The sequence below is a fragment of the Hypomesus transpacificus genome, unplaced genomic scaffold, assembly GCF_021917145.1.
Source record: "Hypomesus transpacificus isolate Combined female unplaced genomic scaffold, fHypTra1 scaffold_31, whole genome shotgun sequence".
Lineage (NCBI taxonomy): Eukaryota > Metazoa > Chordata > Actinopteri > Osmeriformes > Osmeridae > Hypomesus > Hypomesus transpacificus.
Window position 1 is genome coordinate 1366432 of NW_025813837.1, and position 15534 is coordinate 1381965.

The 15534-nt window shown below is 45.1% G+C and overlaps 4 protein-coding genes across 4 annotated transcripts; 2 read left to right on the forward strand and 2 right to left on the reverse strand.

Moving 5' to 3' along the window:
* Window positions 1–20: 20 nt before the first annotated feature.
* On the forward strand, window positions 21–4827 carry acaa2 (acetyl-CoA acyltransferase 2). The gene is made up of 10 exons (XM_047015778.1): window positions 21–126; window positions 848–1014; window positions 1412–1540; window positions 1785–1901; window positions 2184–2331; window positions 2787–2962; window positions 3135–3264; window positions 3439–3509; window positions 3609–3763; window positions 4023–4827. Exons 1-10 carry the CDS (start codon window positions 111–113, stop codon window positions 4105–4107), a joined length of 1194 nt encoding a protein of 397 aa, XP_046871734.1. The 5' UTR covers window positions 21–110; the 3' UTR covers window positions 4108–4827.
* Window positions 4828–5842: 1015 nt separating this feature from the next.
* rpl6 (ribosomal protein L6) lies at window positions 5843–8215 on the forward strand. The gene is made up of 6 exons (XM_047015940.1): window positions 5843–6022; window positions 6199–6297; window positions 6489–6632; window positions 7436–7484; window positions 7600–7784; window positions 8032–8215. The coding sequence occupies exons 1-6, from the start codon at window positions 5876–5878 to the stop codon at window positions 8182–8184; spliced, it is 777 nt and encodes a 258-aa protein (XP_046871896.1). The 5' UTR covers window positions 5843–5875; the 3' UTR covers window positions 8185–8215.
* A 616-nt stretch (window positions 8216–8831) lies between these two features.
* Window positions 8832–10682, reverse strand: dynll1 (dynein, light chain, LC8-type 1). The gene is made up of 3 exons (XM_047015941.1): window positions 10576–10682; window positions 9570–9708; window positions 8832–9237 (listed from the first exon to the last, which is right to left on the reverse strand). Exons 2-3 carry the CDS (start codon window positions 9699–9701, stop codon window positions 9100–9102), a joined length of 270 nt encoding a protein of 89 aa, XP_046871897.1. The 5' UTR covers window positions 9702–9708; window positions 10576–10682; the 3' UTR covers window positions 8832–9099.
* Window positions 10683–11220: 538 nt separating this feature from the next.
* On the reverse strand, window positions 11221–15437 carry polb (polymerase (DNA directed), beta). The gene is made up of 14 exons (XM_047015782.1): window positions 15236–15437; window positions 14735–14792; window positions 14557–14623; window positions 14349–14423; window positions 14194–14252; window positions 14060–14109; window positions 13904–13955; window positions 13766–13820; window positions 13578–13650; window positions 13223–13293; window positions 13036–13122; window positions 12873–12946; window positions 12467–12606; window positions 11221–12216 (listed from the first exon to the last, which is right to left on the reverse strand). Exons 1-14 carry the CDS (start codon window positions 15294–15296, stop codon window positions 12122–12124), a joined length of 1017 nt encoding a protein of 338 aa, XP_046871738.1. The 5' UTR covers window positions 15297–15437; the 3' UTR covers window positions 11221–12121.
* Between the last annotated feature and the right edge of the window lie 97 nt (window positions 15438–15534).

Genomic DNA, 15534 nt, shown 5'->3' on the forward strand with positions numbered 1-15534 from the left:
ATGTATTGTAGGCAAAAGGTCAAGATTGTCTGTGTTTGGCTAAAAGTGTATTCGGGTCGCACGTACTTCAAGACACAGACACCCTTGATCATTGTCGTGGAATCAATATAATGGCGCTGCTCAGAGGTACATTTCTGTTTACAATATGAAAATATATAAGCAAGCAAATTGTATAATGCATGCATGCAAGCACGCGAGTGTAGAATACTTTTGTACATTTTGTCTGAGTGACTACGTAGCTGGTTAACTTGTTAAATACTAGCTAGATAGCTGGAGAACTGACTACAGACTTTATTGTCAATTTATGAAGAGTCTATCAAAGTTGCTGATGAGACATTAAATTAAATGTATCTTTAAGGACATTGTACACAAGCTGACAGCTGTGTCCATTGAGTAGAAATGAATGAAATCGACACCAATGTTTCTGAATAGAAACGAGACGAGTGACGCAGAGACCTTCTTATTTCGAATAAATCTCAGGTGCAAGCCGATCATGACAGTAGTAGAGTTTTATAATCTCTAATAAATTGGCAAGGAGAGTAAAATGGGTCAAAGGTGACAGTGACACTATTCATAGTTGTCAACATTACCGTTATCAGTGTGACCCATCTATCCAGTACAGAGTGACCTAAATGCCACTGTCTTATATCAATCTCTCGTGGTGTGAAACGTGGCTGGTGCTAAATTGGGAGGTTGGGGTCTTATATGGTTCTTAAACTGTTGAAATGTGGAGAACCTTCAGGTACCACCCTGATGGGTGGGACCACCCATCAGGGAGATCAAGAAAAATAGATGATTTTTTCCTTCCTTTTAGTTTCTTCCTCTCTCCGTCTACCCCTCTCTCCAGGTGTATTTGTTGTGTCGGCCAAGCGCACCCCATTTGGCACCTATGGCGGCGTGCTGAAGGACCACACTGCCACGGACTTGGCAACACATGCTGCCAAAGCAGCCCTGGCTGCTGGGGGTGTGGCTCCAGAGCTGGTCAACAGCGTCATCGTGGGTAACGTCATGCAGGTACATGCACAGCAACCACATGCCCAGCAACCACATGCACAGCTACCACATGCACATCAACCATTTACATTACATTTAGTCATTTAGCAAACGCTCTTATCCAGAGCGACTTACAGTAAGTAAAGGACATTCCGCCGAGGCAAGTAGGGTGAAGTGCCTTGCCCAAGGACACAACGTCATCTTTGCACAGCTGGGAATCGAACCGGCAACCTCCTGATAAACAGCCTAATTCCCTAACTGCTCACCCATCTGACTCCCAACCACAGCTCAAGAAACAGTCGCAAGAAAAACCTCTGGAATGAACGGCAAATTGTTTCAATTGACTAAAGGTTGGAACTGATTCTCTCCTTCCCCTCTCGCTATCTTTCTCCCTCTTTCTCTCTCCCCTATGTTCCAGAGCTCTGCTGATGCAGCCTACATCGCTCGCCACGTGGGCCTGAGGTGCGCGGTGCCCATCCCGGTGCCCGCGCTGACCGTCAACCGGCTGTGCGGCTCCGGCTTCCAGTCCATCATCAACGGTGCCCAGGTAGACCCGCCCACACTCACTGTTAGGAAACACGGATTAGCAGGAACACATAGCATGCTGTTAACGAGCAGAGTCATTGATGCAAATCCATGAGTCACCTTGTTCTGCTTCAACAGCGAAGGTTGTCAGGTCACTGGATTTGCAACAGTCTGTGTGTTTCTGTAACAAATGTTGTCTTCATTGTGTGTGTGTGTGTGTGTGTGTGTGTGTGTGTGTGTGTGTGTGTGTGTACGTGTGGGTGTAGGAAATCCAACTGAAGGAGTCCGAGGTGGTGCTGTGCGGAGGCTCAGAGAGCATGAGCCAGGCACCGTATGCCGTGCGTAACGTTCGCTTTGGAACCAAGTTTGGATTTGATCTGAAGGTAAACAAAACCACCACCTTCACCATGTATTTCACATTATCCTTATTTACGTGGACAGTAGCACAAATCGATGGATAAATATGCGTGCCACATAGTTAGTACTGATGAAATGGGCACTCCAACATCTTCACCTACAATATTTCAAGAACTTTGAGGTTTATTTGAAAAGGGTTCGAGTGAATTGTGGGCAGACGTTGTTCACACGTGCTTAGAAGTTTGTTCTTTGTCATTCATCAGAAGTCCTTGGTGCTCTTTGTTTGTGTGCGTGAACATGACTCTTAGCTGGAGGACACTCTGTGGGCGGGGCTTACCGACCTGCACATCAAGATCCCGATGGGCATCACAGCTGAGAACCTGGCTGAGAAGTACGAGATCACCAGAGAGGCGTGCGACCAGTACGCACACCACACCCAGCAGAAGTGGAAAGCTGGTCAGTGGGGCCCCCTGTTCCCTTCAAGGAAGGACTTTGTCAAGTGTTTTGCAGCAGGCTTCTTTGTCGGATCGTGCTCGACACTGCACAAGTAGTGTTCTGAGTATACACCTTCCGAATTTCAAGATAATCGAGTGACAGACAGACATGAGTCACTAAATGGCTTATGTATGTTTTCTGTAGATTCTAAAAACGTTATTGTAAACGTTATTGTAGACCTATAGACTACGCAGAGGAAGAGTTTATCATCTACAGAACAGAAGGTACAAATAGGAATATACTCCTTCCTCTTGGGGATCAATACAATTCCTTCTGCTTCTACTCTATGTAAAGGACTACCACCTGCCAAAGCACAAGACACCTGCATTTTTGCAGTTCCTAATGCAGGCTTCCTACCAGGTTCCTGTCAGTCTGATTTTCTTACTGTCGAGTTCTTCTTCTGTCCATATGCACAGCCCACGAGGGTGGCCACTACACAGCTGAGATTGCGCCCATTGAAGTGAAGGGTAGGAAGGGCAAGGTGGCCATGACCCAGGACGAGCACCCACGCCCACAAACCACTCTGGAGCAGATGGCCAAGCTGGCGCCCGTCTTCAAGAAGGGAGGAACGGTCACGGCTGCCAACGCATCCGTGAGTAACCAACCAGAAATCTGCAACAAATTTGATAAATTCTTGAAGTTTGACAGAAATAAAACACAATTTCCTGCTTTTGTACAGTGATGGTAACAAAACGATTTAAAATGTTCAATGCATTGGCAACACTGTGTTTTAATCCATCCTATGTCTTCTTCCTTGTCTGCAGGGAGTGTCCGATGGGGCTGCTGCCGTGGTGATAGCCAGTGAGGATGCGCTGAAGGAGCACAAGCTCACCCCATTAGCCAGAATAGTGGCCTATCACATCTCAGGCTGCGACCCAAGCATCATGGGAATTGGTGAGGGATTGATATCATATGGCTTTGGGACTGAAGTGATTTATTCCTTTCTAGCAAGGCTTTGTAATGGCTTCATTTAGACACAGGTGCAACTGTTGGTTTCCGAATCCCCTGTCGATCAACATGGAGTCTCGTTCCTATTTTGGTTTGCTAAGATGTCGTGTTCTGTCACAGGCCCTGTTCCTGCTATCACTGAAGCTCTGAAGAAAGCAGGTCTCACTCTGCAAGACATGGATTTGGTAGAGGTATGAACAAATGATTCATCCATTCATTCATTTATTATCCCCAAATCTATCATTTTTTGACCATATACTAATACTTCCTGACGGTTGTGTGTGTGACAGGTGAACGAGGCGTTCGCCGCCCAGTACCTGGCGGTGTCCAAGGCGCTCGGCCTGGACCCAGAGAAGTGCAACGTGAACGGAGGTGCCATCGCCATCGGACACCCCCTGGGGGCCTCTGGAGCTCGCATCACTGCACACCTGGTGCATGAGCTCAGGTAACCTGAACGCACACAGATCGGTACACACACACACCTTCAAAGAAACACACGAACATGCACACACATATGCCTACACAAATGCCTACACTTATACACACACCGCCATTTCTATTTTAGTGTTATCATACCAGGAAAGTCAATTAACAATGTATCCATATTTATCGTAAAATGTTTATCAAAACATGTATCCCTTCCTATAATGTGGGGAATATTTCAGAAATTATGTTTTCATGGATGGCCCTTTTGGTTTCCTCAGGCGGCGGGGAGGCAAGTATGCTGTAGGATCTGCCTGCATCGGAGGAGGACAGGGCATCGCCATCATCATCGAAAACACCCAGTGAAGAACAAACCCTTTGCACTAAAAAGTGCACTTTCTTCTGTTGTCCGTACTCTGAAGTGTACTACTTCAGCAGTATGCATGGCAAATCGAATACGGCTGGCTGGTGTCCGCATACTTTTTGCCATGTACTCCATAGACTGCTTTCATTGAAATATTCAGATATGCCATCAACACATTCAGTGCAACAACACACACCATCGACTTGCTCAAACATTAGTCTTTTTTTTTTTTTTTACTTGATTCACATCAAATACACTTGTGAAGACACTCCAACATGGTCTGTGTTCAGTATGGTAGTATGTGTAAGAAAATGGTGGGTAGTATGTGTGAAAAAATATACTTTTTTAACAACTTCATTATTCAAGATGATTGTATTAACCATTAACCTTCTGGTAAAGAGGCCTTACAATGTTAAAGGGCTAACTTAAGTATGTTAGACTGGTTCTGCGTGTGCCTTGAATACACTGCTTGCTTATAAGGCATAACTACCTCTAGAATAAAAACCATTGAATAAGGACAAAGTTTTTTTTTTAAATGTAACTTGACTGTTTGTGACAGTACAGATTCTACCCCACTTCTCTCTCTCTTTCTCTTTATTGCCCCTTCACTCCATGGCAGGGATGCACACAGTGCCCATTGCCCAAGAAGAATGTGTCAATACTGTGGACCCTACTATACAGGATAATGTTGTTTATCATATCAATAAACTTTTGATTTCGAATTTGTTTTGCCATTTATTCTTTGTCCTACCTACCTAATAAATATCTAGCATAAGTTAGACTGTTCAGTTCTTTATCATATGCAGTCTTCACCCCCGTCCCATCAAACAGTAGGCCTACTTGTAATGTAATATAACATTTTATGTGAGTGTCCGTGGTTGCAGTTCGAAATTATACGAAAACGTCCTTGCTGTAAGAAAGTTGGAAAAACGAGGCCCAAGCTGTGGTTGTAATACAACGTATTCTCCTGCTCTGAACTACAAGTTCCATGAAAAACATGGATGGCCGCTCGTTACGTAGCCGTGACAATCGACGTGGATATATGCGTCACATCCCCGGATGTCTTTCTTTTTTTCATAGCAAAGGTAGGAATGGCTTCTCCTCACATTTGTTCCGAAATAAAATCGGTATTCATCTTAGTGAATTAAGTAGATTTACCCTTTAACTTTGAAGTGAGGCTGTTCTGTTTGTGTTAAAGACCCGGTATTTGTGAAAATGTCAGTATTTCATGGACGATAACTTAAATATATTGCCTAATGTTTAGGCTTGGCCTGTGATAATATGCTAGCTTGATGGACGCGTTGTAAAGCCCTAATGGCTGTCTTTGGGTTACGTATCTGTTTGAATCCTGTAAATTCTGTTAGTGTTCTACTCTATTTCTGAAGCACGTAACTGAAGTAATTATAAAGGTATTTCTAGACTGCACCAAGCATAGCCGGCTGACCGGAACATAATTCAAGTTTGCAAGTTGCTAGCCTCCTACAGTAGTTAGCATCTGTCATGCCGCAATTTATGCATGCATTTACCTGACAAGTGACCCATGCCGGTTTTTCAGTTGTGGTTAACGCCTTCAATTTGCTAGTATAATTATCTAATGTTCACAAACCATTCACCATGAAAATGATTTTTTGTTAGGTGCGATCCAAAGCCTTGTTGTGCATCACTTACTGGCATGCTGATGTTGCACAGCTACTTAGCTAGCAAGCCAGTAGTAGCCAAGTGTTTGGGATCATAGCGTTCTGATTCCAAGTGTGTTTTACCTGTCTTCAGATGGCCGAGGGAGATAAAAAGAAGGCTGTCAGGAAACACGGGAGCCGGAACCCGGTTCTGGTCAGGGGCATTGGCCGCTACTCCCGTTCCGCCATGTACGCTCGCAGAGCCATGTACAAGAGGAAGACCAAGACCACCACCACCAAGGTGAGACCCTGGCCCAGGCGGAGCTGGAGGGATTTGAGCCGCCGACTTTTCAGCATGAGACCCGAAAGCTTTGTCCCTTGATGAAACATTTCAAGCTACAGACGTGGCTTCTAAAGTTCGGGCATGAATGGTCTGAGGTTATTTTTAACAGTTTTTTAATGTTGTCGAATTTTCAGATTGAGAAGAAGTTGAAGGTGAAGGCGCCCGCTACAGTCACCAAGACTGTCGGAGGAGACAAGAATGGAGGCACTCGCGTAGTCAAGCTGCGCAAAATGGTGAGTCCCAACACCCTCAGGTGTCAGAGCTGCTCTGCCTTGGATGTCCTACAAACATATTATTCCTGGCATAACCTGGGGAGGCAGTCATTGGGACGTTCCCTGTAAGACAGTGTTTGGTTCCCCCTTGCTGGTGTACATGGCTGCTGGGGTGGTTTCTGATGTGTACCCGTCTCCCCCCCTCCAACCAGCCCCGTTACTACCCCACAGAGGACGTGCCCCGCAAGCTGAAGAGCCACGGGAAGAAGCCCTTCAGCCAGCACAAGAGGAAGCTGCGCGCCAGCATCACTCCTGGCACCGTGCTCGTCCTGCTCACCGGGCGCCACCGTGGGAAGGTGAGCACCAACCACACACACGCTGTCCCACACACATGCGTGACCTGTTCCATTCAAAGGCATGGACACACACGCACTATTCCCCACGCAGGCCCGGACACTTCCAGCATATCTCCCAGCGCATGCGGATGAATCATTCCCCCCAGGGTCAGCCTGTGTATACCTGAAGTGGGTTTGACAGGTGTGCCAACAACATGCGCGCCTGTCCCCCACACGGCCCATCTCCTGTAGTGGAGCCGGCGACTTCCCATAATGCTGTGGCTTCACCCTCGCGACGGCGTGCTCCCACGCACGTTTTCACTCGTTAAACGACACCTCCACAGTCGGAATCCGATTCCCTCTCCCCCCCCCCTTCCCACACACAAACGACTGTTCCCTGAGCCCAGTGCGGGGGCAGGCAGGCAGAGGAGCCAGCACACAGCAGTGCACCCACACAAACGCGCACGCTCAGCCCAGGCCCTTCAGGGTGGCAAACGTCAAGGGCTGCTTGATAGGCACAGGACACTCATGCTATTGAATTGGGAGCGTGTAATTTTGTGAAACGGCACATTTATTATGTAAATTGGTGGTCCCATAATGTTGTTTTATTTTTCCTGCGGTTGTGCCCCTGTTTTTGTCCATGACATTTTATATTGAGGGTTGGTTGTCATTGGCTGGTCAGATGTTCATTTAGCTAGATCTTCAGGCGTTTTTTATCAGTCCTAGTTAGTAGATTTGGATGGTACTTGAGCAGCAGCTGTTTAGGCGAGGATGAGATGAGACGGTGGACCTGAAGGACTGACTGGTGTGCTTGCTCCCCTCAGCGCGTGGTGTTCCTGAAGCAGCTCTCCAGCGGTCTGATGCTCGTCACTGGTGAGGGAACCTGCTTCCGTTGCAACACAATACGGCTTTAAGACAATGTTGGGTGTCCTCGTTCTGATCACTCGACTGATCTCACAAGTCCTTCCGTACCCTTCCTCTCCCCCAGGCCCCCTCGCCCTGAACCGCGTTCCCCTGCGCAGGGCGCACCAGAAGTTTGTCATCGCCACGGCGACCAAGGTCGACATCTCCACCATGAAGATCCCCAAGACCCTGTCAGACGCCTACTTCAAGAAGAAGAGGCTGAGGAGACCACGCCACCAGGAGGGCGAGATCTTCGACACAGAGAAGGAGGTACAGTAGTCACCCCGCTCCACGACAGACGCCTTCCAAATTAGGGATAGTCACAAACTTAACCGGTGGTACTTAATTGTTTCCTGTGCTATTGTGATTGGGTATTAAATCAATTCTCCTGTTAAATGTGAGAAATAAAAACATCTAAAGCTGATGTGATCCCTCCAGCCTTGCGTTGATGCCCTCCAGGAAGTGAGTGGAGTTGGCATGGTGTTTACCTGTTCCCCTCTCCTCCTCCCCCCCCCAGAGTTACCAGCTGACAGAGCAGAGGAAGGAGGACCAGAAGGCTGTGGACTCCCAGCTGCTGCCCCTAATCAAGAAGGTCCCCCAGCTCAAGGGCTACCTGCGTTCATCCTTCTGCCTGTCCAACGGCGTGTACCCTCACAAGCTGGTTTTCTAAACGTGTTGTAATAAAGAGTACCACAGACCTATGCCCCGCGCCACTGGCTTTTGTTAGCGTCAATGTTGTTTTGCATCCCCAATGTGGGTGTATAGGTGACGAATGCTCCAATGGTTTATAAATGAGAAGGCTGAGAAATGTTATTTTCAAAATGGTCAATGTTGGCCTGCCAACATTCTAATTAAATCACTCATGGTTCTATTGATATTTTTAGCTACTTCAGTTAGGACTGAAGTGTTTTCATTCATAGTGCAGTCTTATTTATATAGAGGTTGTTCAAAACCTGGACATTTTGAACAGCTATTGCAGTGTGTCAGCATGTTCCTGCAGCTCTAAAATCTTTACAATATGAGCCTCTCTTGTTGCTTAGACCAAGGCTATGTCCAATTCATCGATGCCACATTAGCATAAACAAGCCTTTTGTGATTTTCCTATTCCATCACCTGAGCCTGTGTGACTGGAGTGGGTAGAAATTCTATTTCAGTAGCATGATGGCCCATATTACTGCTCCAGGTAGCACATACCCTGGTTACGCAACCATAGGCGCTGGTCCAGAGAGCTACAGGCTAAAGCTGCTTTCATACAGTCTTGCATTACCGGTGTCAACAAGGTAGCATGAACACCTGAAACAAATTACTCAAAAGGTATACCCAGCCAAAAACATTGCTTTAATTACAAAAAAGAAATCTGAGACATCAAATCTAATGTGATAGAAAAACAAAAATAAATACAAGTGATTTCATTTGTTTCACATGGCCATGTTTTTTTTTGTAGTTTTTTTTCCATAAACAAAGGGGAACAAAGTTTAAAGCAGCACAGAAGAGGGCAGAGCCCGTTGGCCAGGAATGATAGAGCCTTTCTGTCCAGTCAGTCACTGTTTAATGGTCAGTTGATGGGGGCAAGGCGCAGGGCCCCTTAGCCTGACTTGAAGAGCAGAATGGCTACCTGGCCCAGGTAGAAGTAGATGAAATGCTTGGTCTCGTGAGTCACGTAGCTGCCGAAGTTCCTCCCAACGATGCAGTGCCAAGTGGGGTTGTACTTCTTGTCAAACTCCTGGGAGAGGCACAAACAGACATGTATGAATTAACACAGATGAGAGTTGGGCAGTCACCAATTACCATTTTGAAGGAGGCAATCTGTGCTAATGGCTCCTTTAAAGATGGTAGCCAAAGACTGGGAACTAGGCCAGGACACCAAATGACCACACATCACAACTCTTGCCGACTGCTTATTCCTAACCTTCCTCGTGCTTTCCATTAAACAGTCATGCAATGCGATAAGTACACTAGGTGAGGCAGTACACCAGCTTGACTCTGATTACCATCACAAGCGGGTTTGTTAGAAATGTGCCAAAAATCTGATGTAGTGATGGGCACGGTGTGTACCTTCTTGATGTATGCAGCTATGTCCTTCTCGATGTTGTACTTCTCCAGAGCCTGCGTGGCGCACTCCACGGCGTCCTGTTGCATCTCCTCGGACATGTCCGCATTTTTGATCACCGCCTTTCTGTCAGACATGGTTGCCCTGGGAGACCAAAACACAGAATTAGTTTTACCAACAGAAGCCTACATGGAAGAAAAGGATCCGCTAAAAATCCAGTCCATCCTATCCAAATCCGCATTATCGCGCCTCCAAGCGAGCGAGATGAAACGACTCTTGAAGAAGCTCGACTCAAGCCAGCGTTCCCACTAAACGTCAAGCTTAGCATCTTAGATCAAGGCTTAGCAACAGCAAGCAGTTTCGCACTCGTGCCAGTTACATAATGGAAGACACACCGCATATCATTGATGTAGCTATCATTTATCAATGTTGCATAACATTTTCAGGCACAATAGGCTGACTACCGCTCTGTGCGTAGTTTCTATGGATACCGCCCGCTGCTGATTCCAACTGCTTTTCAGCAGAAAATCTCGTCGGGGGAGTGACGAGCGCGCCTGGCTCTAAAGAAATCGGACTAGTCTCACTTGTTCCACCTTTTGTTATAACTTACTTTAGGTAGCTAGCTAATGGGCTTCACTAACGTTACCAGTATCTAGAGACCTACAAATTAACTATTTAGATAGAGCTAGGCTACCTATAATAAAGATGCTTAGTTCTAGCTACGTTACAATTCCAACATGTTTACAAATAGCTAGCAGTAACTTACATAGGCAACGTAATTATGTCAAGCAAACTCCTAAAAACATGAATCCTGGTTAGCTAGAGCTAACTATACTGTAGTAGCTCTAACTAGCTCCGTGCTAAAATGAATGATGGACAACCATGCAGACCAAGGCATTGATGTCAAGCGTTTAAACTCCGTTCATTTAATCGACCTATGTTCAATTTGAAGCTTAAATCAAGTGCCAAATTGTAATAAAATATTAAGTTGATTAGCTATGACGAATTTACCTGGTATTCCCAACGGTGGTTGGTTGTATACTTTGCAGAAACGCTTGGTCACAGCACAGCTTCAACTCCCGCAAAGTGGTTGACAAGAAAGATGAGGGTGTGTAACTGACTAAGCACTCGATCGCAGTTACGTCCTATTGGCTAACAGTAACGCATGCATCTCAGCAATTGGTCAATTTTTGCTGGTTCCACTGGTATTTCTGTCGGCATTTTATTTCAAACCATCATGCTTTGCGGCCCACAAAGATTCTTGGTTGCCGTGACAACGGGTATAAACATTACCGTGAACCTGGCTTCAGAATTCACCTTCAGAATAAGAGCATGGCTACACAGAGTATATTTAAGGGGTTTGACAAGACATGTAGGCTAGATTTGTGCCCATATTAAATAATAAAAAAGTGATACGTGTGCACACCATACAGGATGAGGACCCAACTTGGTGGCCTGGGTTCAAATGTAAATTAGTGGCACTTTTGACCACTGCTAATCGTAGCCATCTTAGCATACCATACCAGTATTCTGAGTAGCCCTTATTTGAGTGAAAATGTGGTGCTTCAGAAAAGACACGTTCCCACCCCTTCAGTGATACTGTACTTAGAAACAAGTACCTTCAATATACGTGCACACCCTTAACAGTTCAAACTATAATGAAAAAAATGCACATTTATTATCATATCCACACCTTACACAATTCAAACACGTTTGACAAAAAAAAATGAAATTGAACATAATTGCTAGTTACCAAGTTACTGTTCCATTGCTTGCCAGAATCAACTCGACGTTGAATTTCTTCTATTGCTAACCTCTACAGAGATAAAAATAAAAACGTTCCAACTTAGCATACTGCAGCACCATATAAGAACACACAAATTATATCTAGTCTGACTAAGCCATCAGAAATAGATATAAGTCATTAATAACCACATCAAGGGTTGGGCAGTTACATTTCAAATAACTGATTAATATCTTTCAAGCACAATAAATATAATCCTGATGGACAGTCTGGAGGAATGGGTGCTGTTTACAGCTGTGACAGCATAACTAAATATCTGGTACCCCTGTGCCGGTGGCCTGGTGGCTTGGCTGTGTCTGTAGTCAACAAAACTACAACCACTGTTGCCTAGCAAGTTTAATAAGCAATCAGCCAAAACAGGCTACTGATAGACACACCAGCACTAAGCACCTTTCCTACTAATTCACTCATTCATGTTAAGTTGGATTGAAACCAAAAGAGTCACCAATAAATACACTTTTTTTGTTTGTGTGATCTGTCAGAAAATGATATATAGATGTCATGTATGATCATGGAACAAGTAAAACAATGTAAAAATTCTGCCTTGGCAATATTTCTTTTCCTCATTGACCCATATTGTATTGACTACGCCTCATCAATACTCATTCACTGATTTACCAAGAAAAAGCTTTAAAAAAACAAAACAACAAAAAACATCGAAACTCAGACACACAAGTTTCATGTGCACACGTTTTTCAGCCTCGTTTGCAGCAGAATCATTGTTTCGAGAACAAAAGCTTGTGTCTCGACCCTTCACTGACTGCGTTCTTTTGGCTCTTTGTATTTCCACTGGATGTAGTCAAAGATGTCCTTCTCACTGTCCACCAACAGAGGCTCCCCTGCCATGCCTAGCCAGAGCGAAACCACACAAGGACAAGGAAAAATACATTTGATATGTAGTCATTTTGCAGGTGCTTTTACAAAAGTGTATCGAGTACATCCCGGTGATTGTTAGTAGATGCTTTTATGTGAAAAAGTTACGTCAGCAATCACAGTGCTACACACACACACTTTTTTCCTCCATACCCCTCGCACACTGTTCTAAGCTCCTCTGGACAACTCAAGGTTTAACCTTTGATCTCAGCGTGCATGACTCACCAGTGACCCCCAGTGGCCGGATGGTGTACTCGTTGAGGGTGAAGCCCTTCTCCAGAGCGTGGGTTCGCATGTTCTTGTTGAAGATGTCGCTCCCAGTGAAATACAGAACGCCACAGTAGTACTGGTCCTTAGGAATTAACCTGGAGCAGAACCGGCGAGGAAACATGTGAAAAAGAGACACATATGTATAACTACATATATTCCTTAATATTCCTTCACCCTGTACTCCAAACAGGATGTTGATTCTTTAAGCGTCTGATAACACAAGTGTGGATGTCTGTACTGAAACAATACATGTTCAGCAACATAAACAGCCTGCCATGCTGTTGACTACCCTGCTCAATAAGGACCAAGCCTGAGAGAGGAGGAGCTGAGAGGAGAGGGGCTGGTTGGCTGTCACGGTCACCTGATGTCAATGCGCCTGTGAAGGTACTCTTCTTCCTCCTCCTCCTCATCGCTCGGCTGCAGCTGGCACACCCCCTAGAGACACAGCGACCAGCTCAGACGTAACGCCACTGAACACCGAACAACACCCAGCAACCCCCTCTCAAAACGCCGCCAGGCCTCACCATGAACTTGGTGTCCCCTTTGGACAGGGTGTCGGTCACAAACCCGATGGACTCCAGGTGGTCCACCACGTCATGGAGGAGTTTGGCCTGGGGAAGAGAGAAGGGGAGGCAGGGGTGAGACCATGCGACGACCCCGACACTGCACTGGAGTTGTGGTGCAGAGGTCATGCTTGGGGTGAACAAATACCTGCTTCTCAGACTCTGAAGTATAATCAGGGTGGGTTAGGAGGATGTCAATATCCCCACTGGACTCTGCACCTGAGACACACACACACACACACAATAATATGGGTGTTATCACCATAAAGCATGAATTATTTCAGACAATGGTATGTTGTTACTATTGCCCCCCCTGATCTAACAATAATACAGCAAGGCAACGCATCCTTGAATGACCCTCCCCACGGATGTTATCATCCATAGCTCCTGAGAGAACAGTGCAGCGATGTGCAAGTTTACATACAGGAAGTGCTACCGGCCCTGCATGAATATGCACACCCATTGATCCTTCACTTTCCTGACCACTGACTCCATCATCTCACCTCTCCTGTAACTCCCACAGATTGTGCCGATGTACTCAGTGCCAACTTTCTCCAGTTCCTTCAGGATAAGCACCTGCGTGCACACACACACAGACACACACACACACACACACACACACACACACACACAGTTCAAGTAAACACAACAGTATGCAAGATATTTCATTGACCATACTTTAGTCACTCACTTCCATTGTCTGCATCTCTGCTCGTGGAATTCTTTTTTCAAACTCCTCAAAGTACCTGCGGGAAGCACGACACAGTGTCATGCAGGTTACACACATTTTATGGATGTATTATGTATATAGGACAGCCAGCACACTTACTTGAGCCCAATCTGCTGATGATGGTTAAGCTTGTGCTCAATGTTCTTCAGGTCTAAAAGATACAACAGTGTATTGATTAGTCCTTGAACTCAAGTCTTCAGTCCAACTACATCTGATGTATGAGGTCTAAAAAAAATCTAAGCAATCCAAACATACCTTCAAGGGTCTTGACTCCCTCATCAAAGAACTTCCTGGCTGCAGCAGGTCTAGATAAATAGATCATATACAATTTAGAAAACAATATCTTCAAGATTCCAGGTGTTCAGGTGCAGTGGAGCAGGAGAACATACCCAATACCAGTCACTCTGGTAAGGAAGTTGATTGAAGAACTTGTATCATCATTACGAATCTAAAAACATAACACAGATCCCTCTTTTAGGATGGAATTTGGGGAAATACATCAAGTTCACAAAAGGCTGTGTTAAACCGTTCCCCAGACCCTCACCTTGTCCAGTTTCCTGAGTGTGCCTGTTTGTAGAAACTCATCAATCTTCTCTGCAATTTTTGCGCCGACACCGTCCTGACAAAAAGGCACATTTTGTTAGGTGATTTATGTGCACTTTTTTACACTTTACAATTCTGTGTCTACACACTGGAGAGTGGTACTTACTTATTGCATCACAATTAAATGCGGAAATATATATTCCACCTACCAGTTTCTTGGCCTCTGTGCCACTTTTAATCTTCTGGGGGTACTTTGAGATAACAGATGCTGCTTTCCTGTGGAACATGACATAGTACAACCATTCAGTCCTTTATCTACGTGTTACAATAGGCAAGCAATAGAAGTAAACACTTAGTATCAATGAATCTGCACATATATCGTCCTACCTGTATGCGTTGTACTTGTGTACAGCTCTGTTGACATTTCTCTCATAGTTGGCCAGTTCTAGGACAATGACAGACACAGAGAGCAAGGACATTAGGTGGCTTGCTACTGTAGGTGGCTTTTTACAAAGCATGGCATTTCACTGCGGTCAGTGGGTAGTGCAGACGCACATGCTGTTTTGTTTTGGGGTTATGGTTTACGCTAATAAGCTCTCTCATTGTGCTTGGTTACAATGCCAAATTATAAACGTTTAATCACTTAGCAAACGCTCTTATCCAGAGCCTGTCATTGAACCTTCATATGACAGGGAACTTTAAATAGTACAAACTTAAACCACAATCAGTCTGAGAAAGGCTTGAAGTGTGCCTTTGTTTTGTGTGTTCTGGTCAGCTCACTACGCTGACTTGTTTAGCTTGGATAGCTAGCTAGCTAGCTAACTTGCACTTCTCGACTACTGAAAGCAACTAGAGCTACAGTACCATAGCCAGATACCCATAACTCACCAACAAGAAAGTCTGTAATTCCCTCATTTAGGGATTCCTGTGGTGCTTTCCTTTTACTCATCGTTGTACAGTTGTTTTTATGTGTACTTGCACACAAATTCACTTACGAGAACCAGCAGTATCTGTTAGCTAGCTAAACTAGCGGTTAGCCTAGAGCTAGTGAACAATGAAATCAGAGGGGGCAGCCGGGCATTCGTCACACGTCATAGAACTTGGGGGCGTGCCAATGGATGAGCACAAATAGGATGTTTAATGTGTTCTGTATTAAAAATAATATATATATATTTATTTGCTGTATA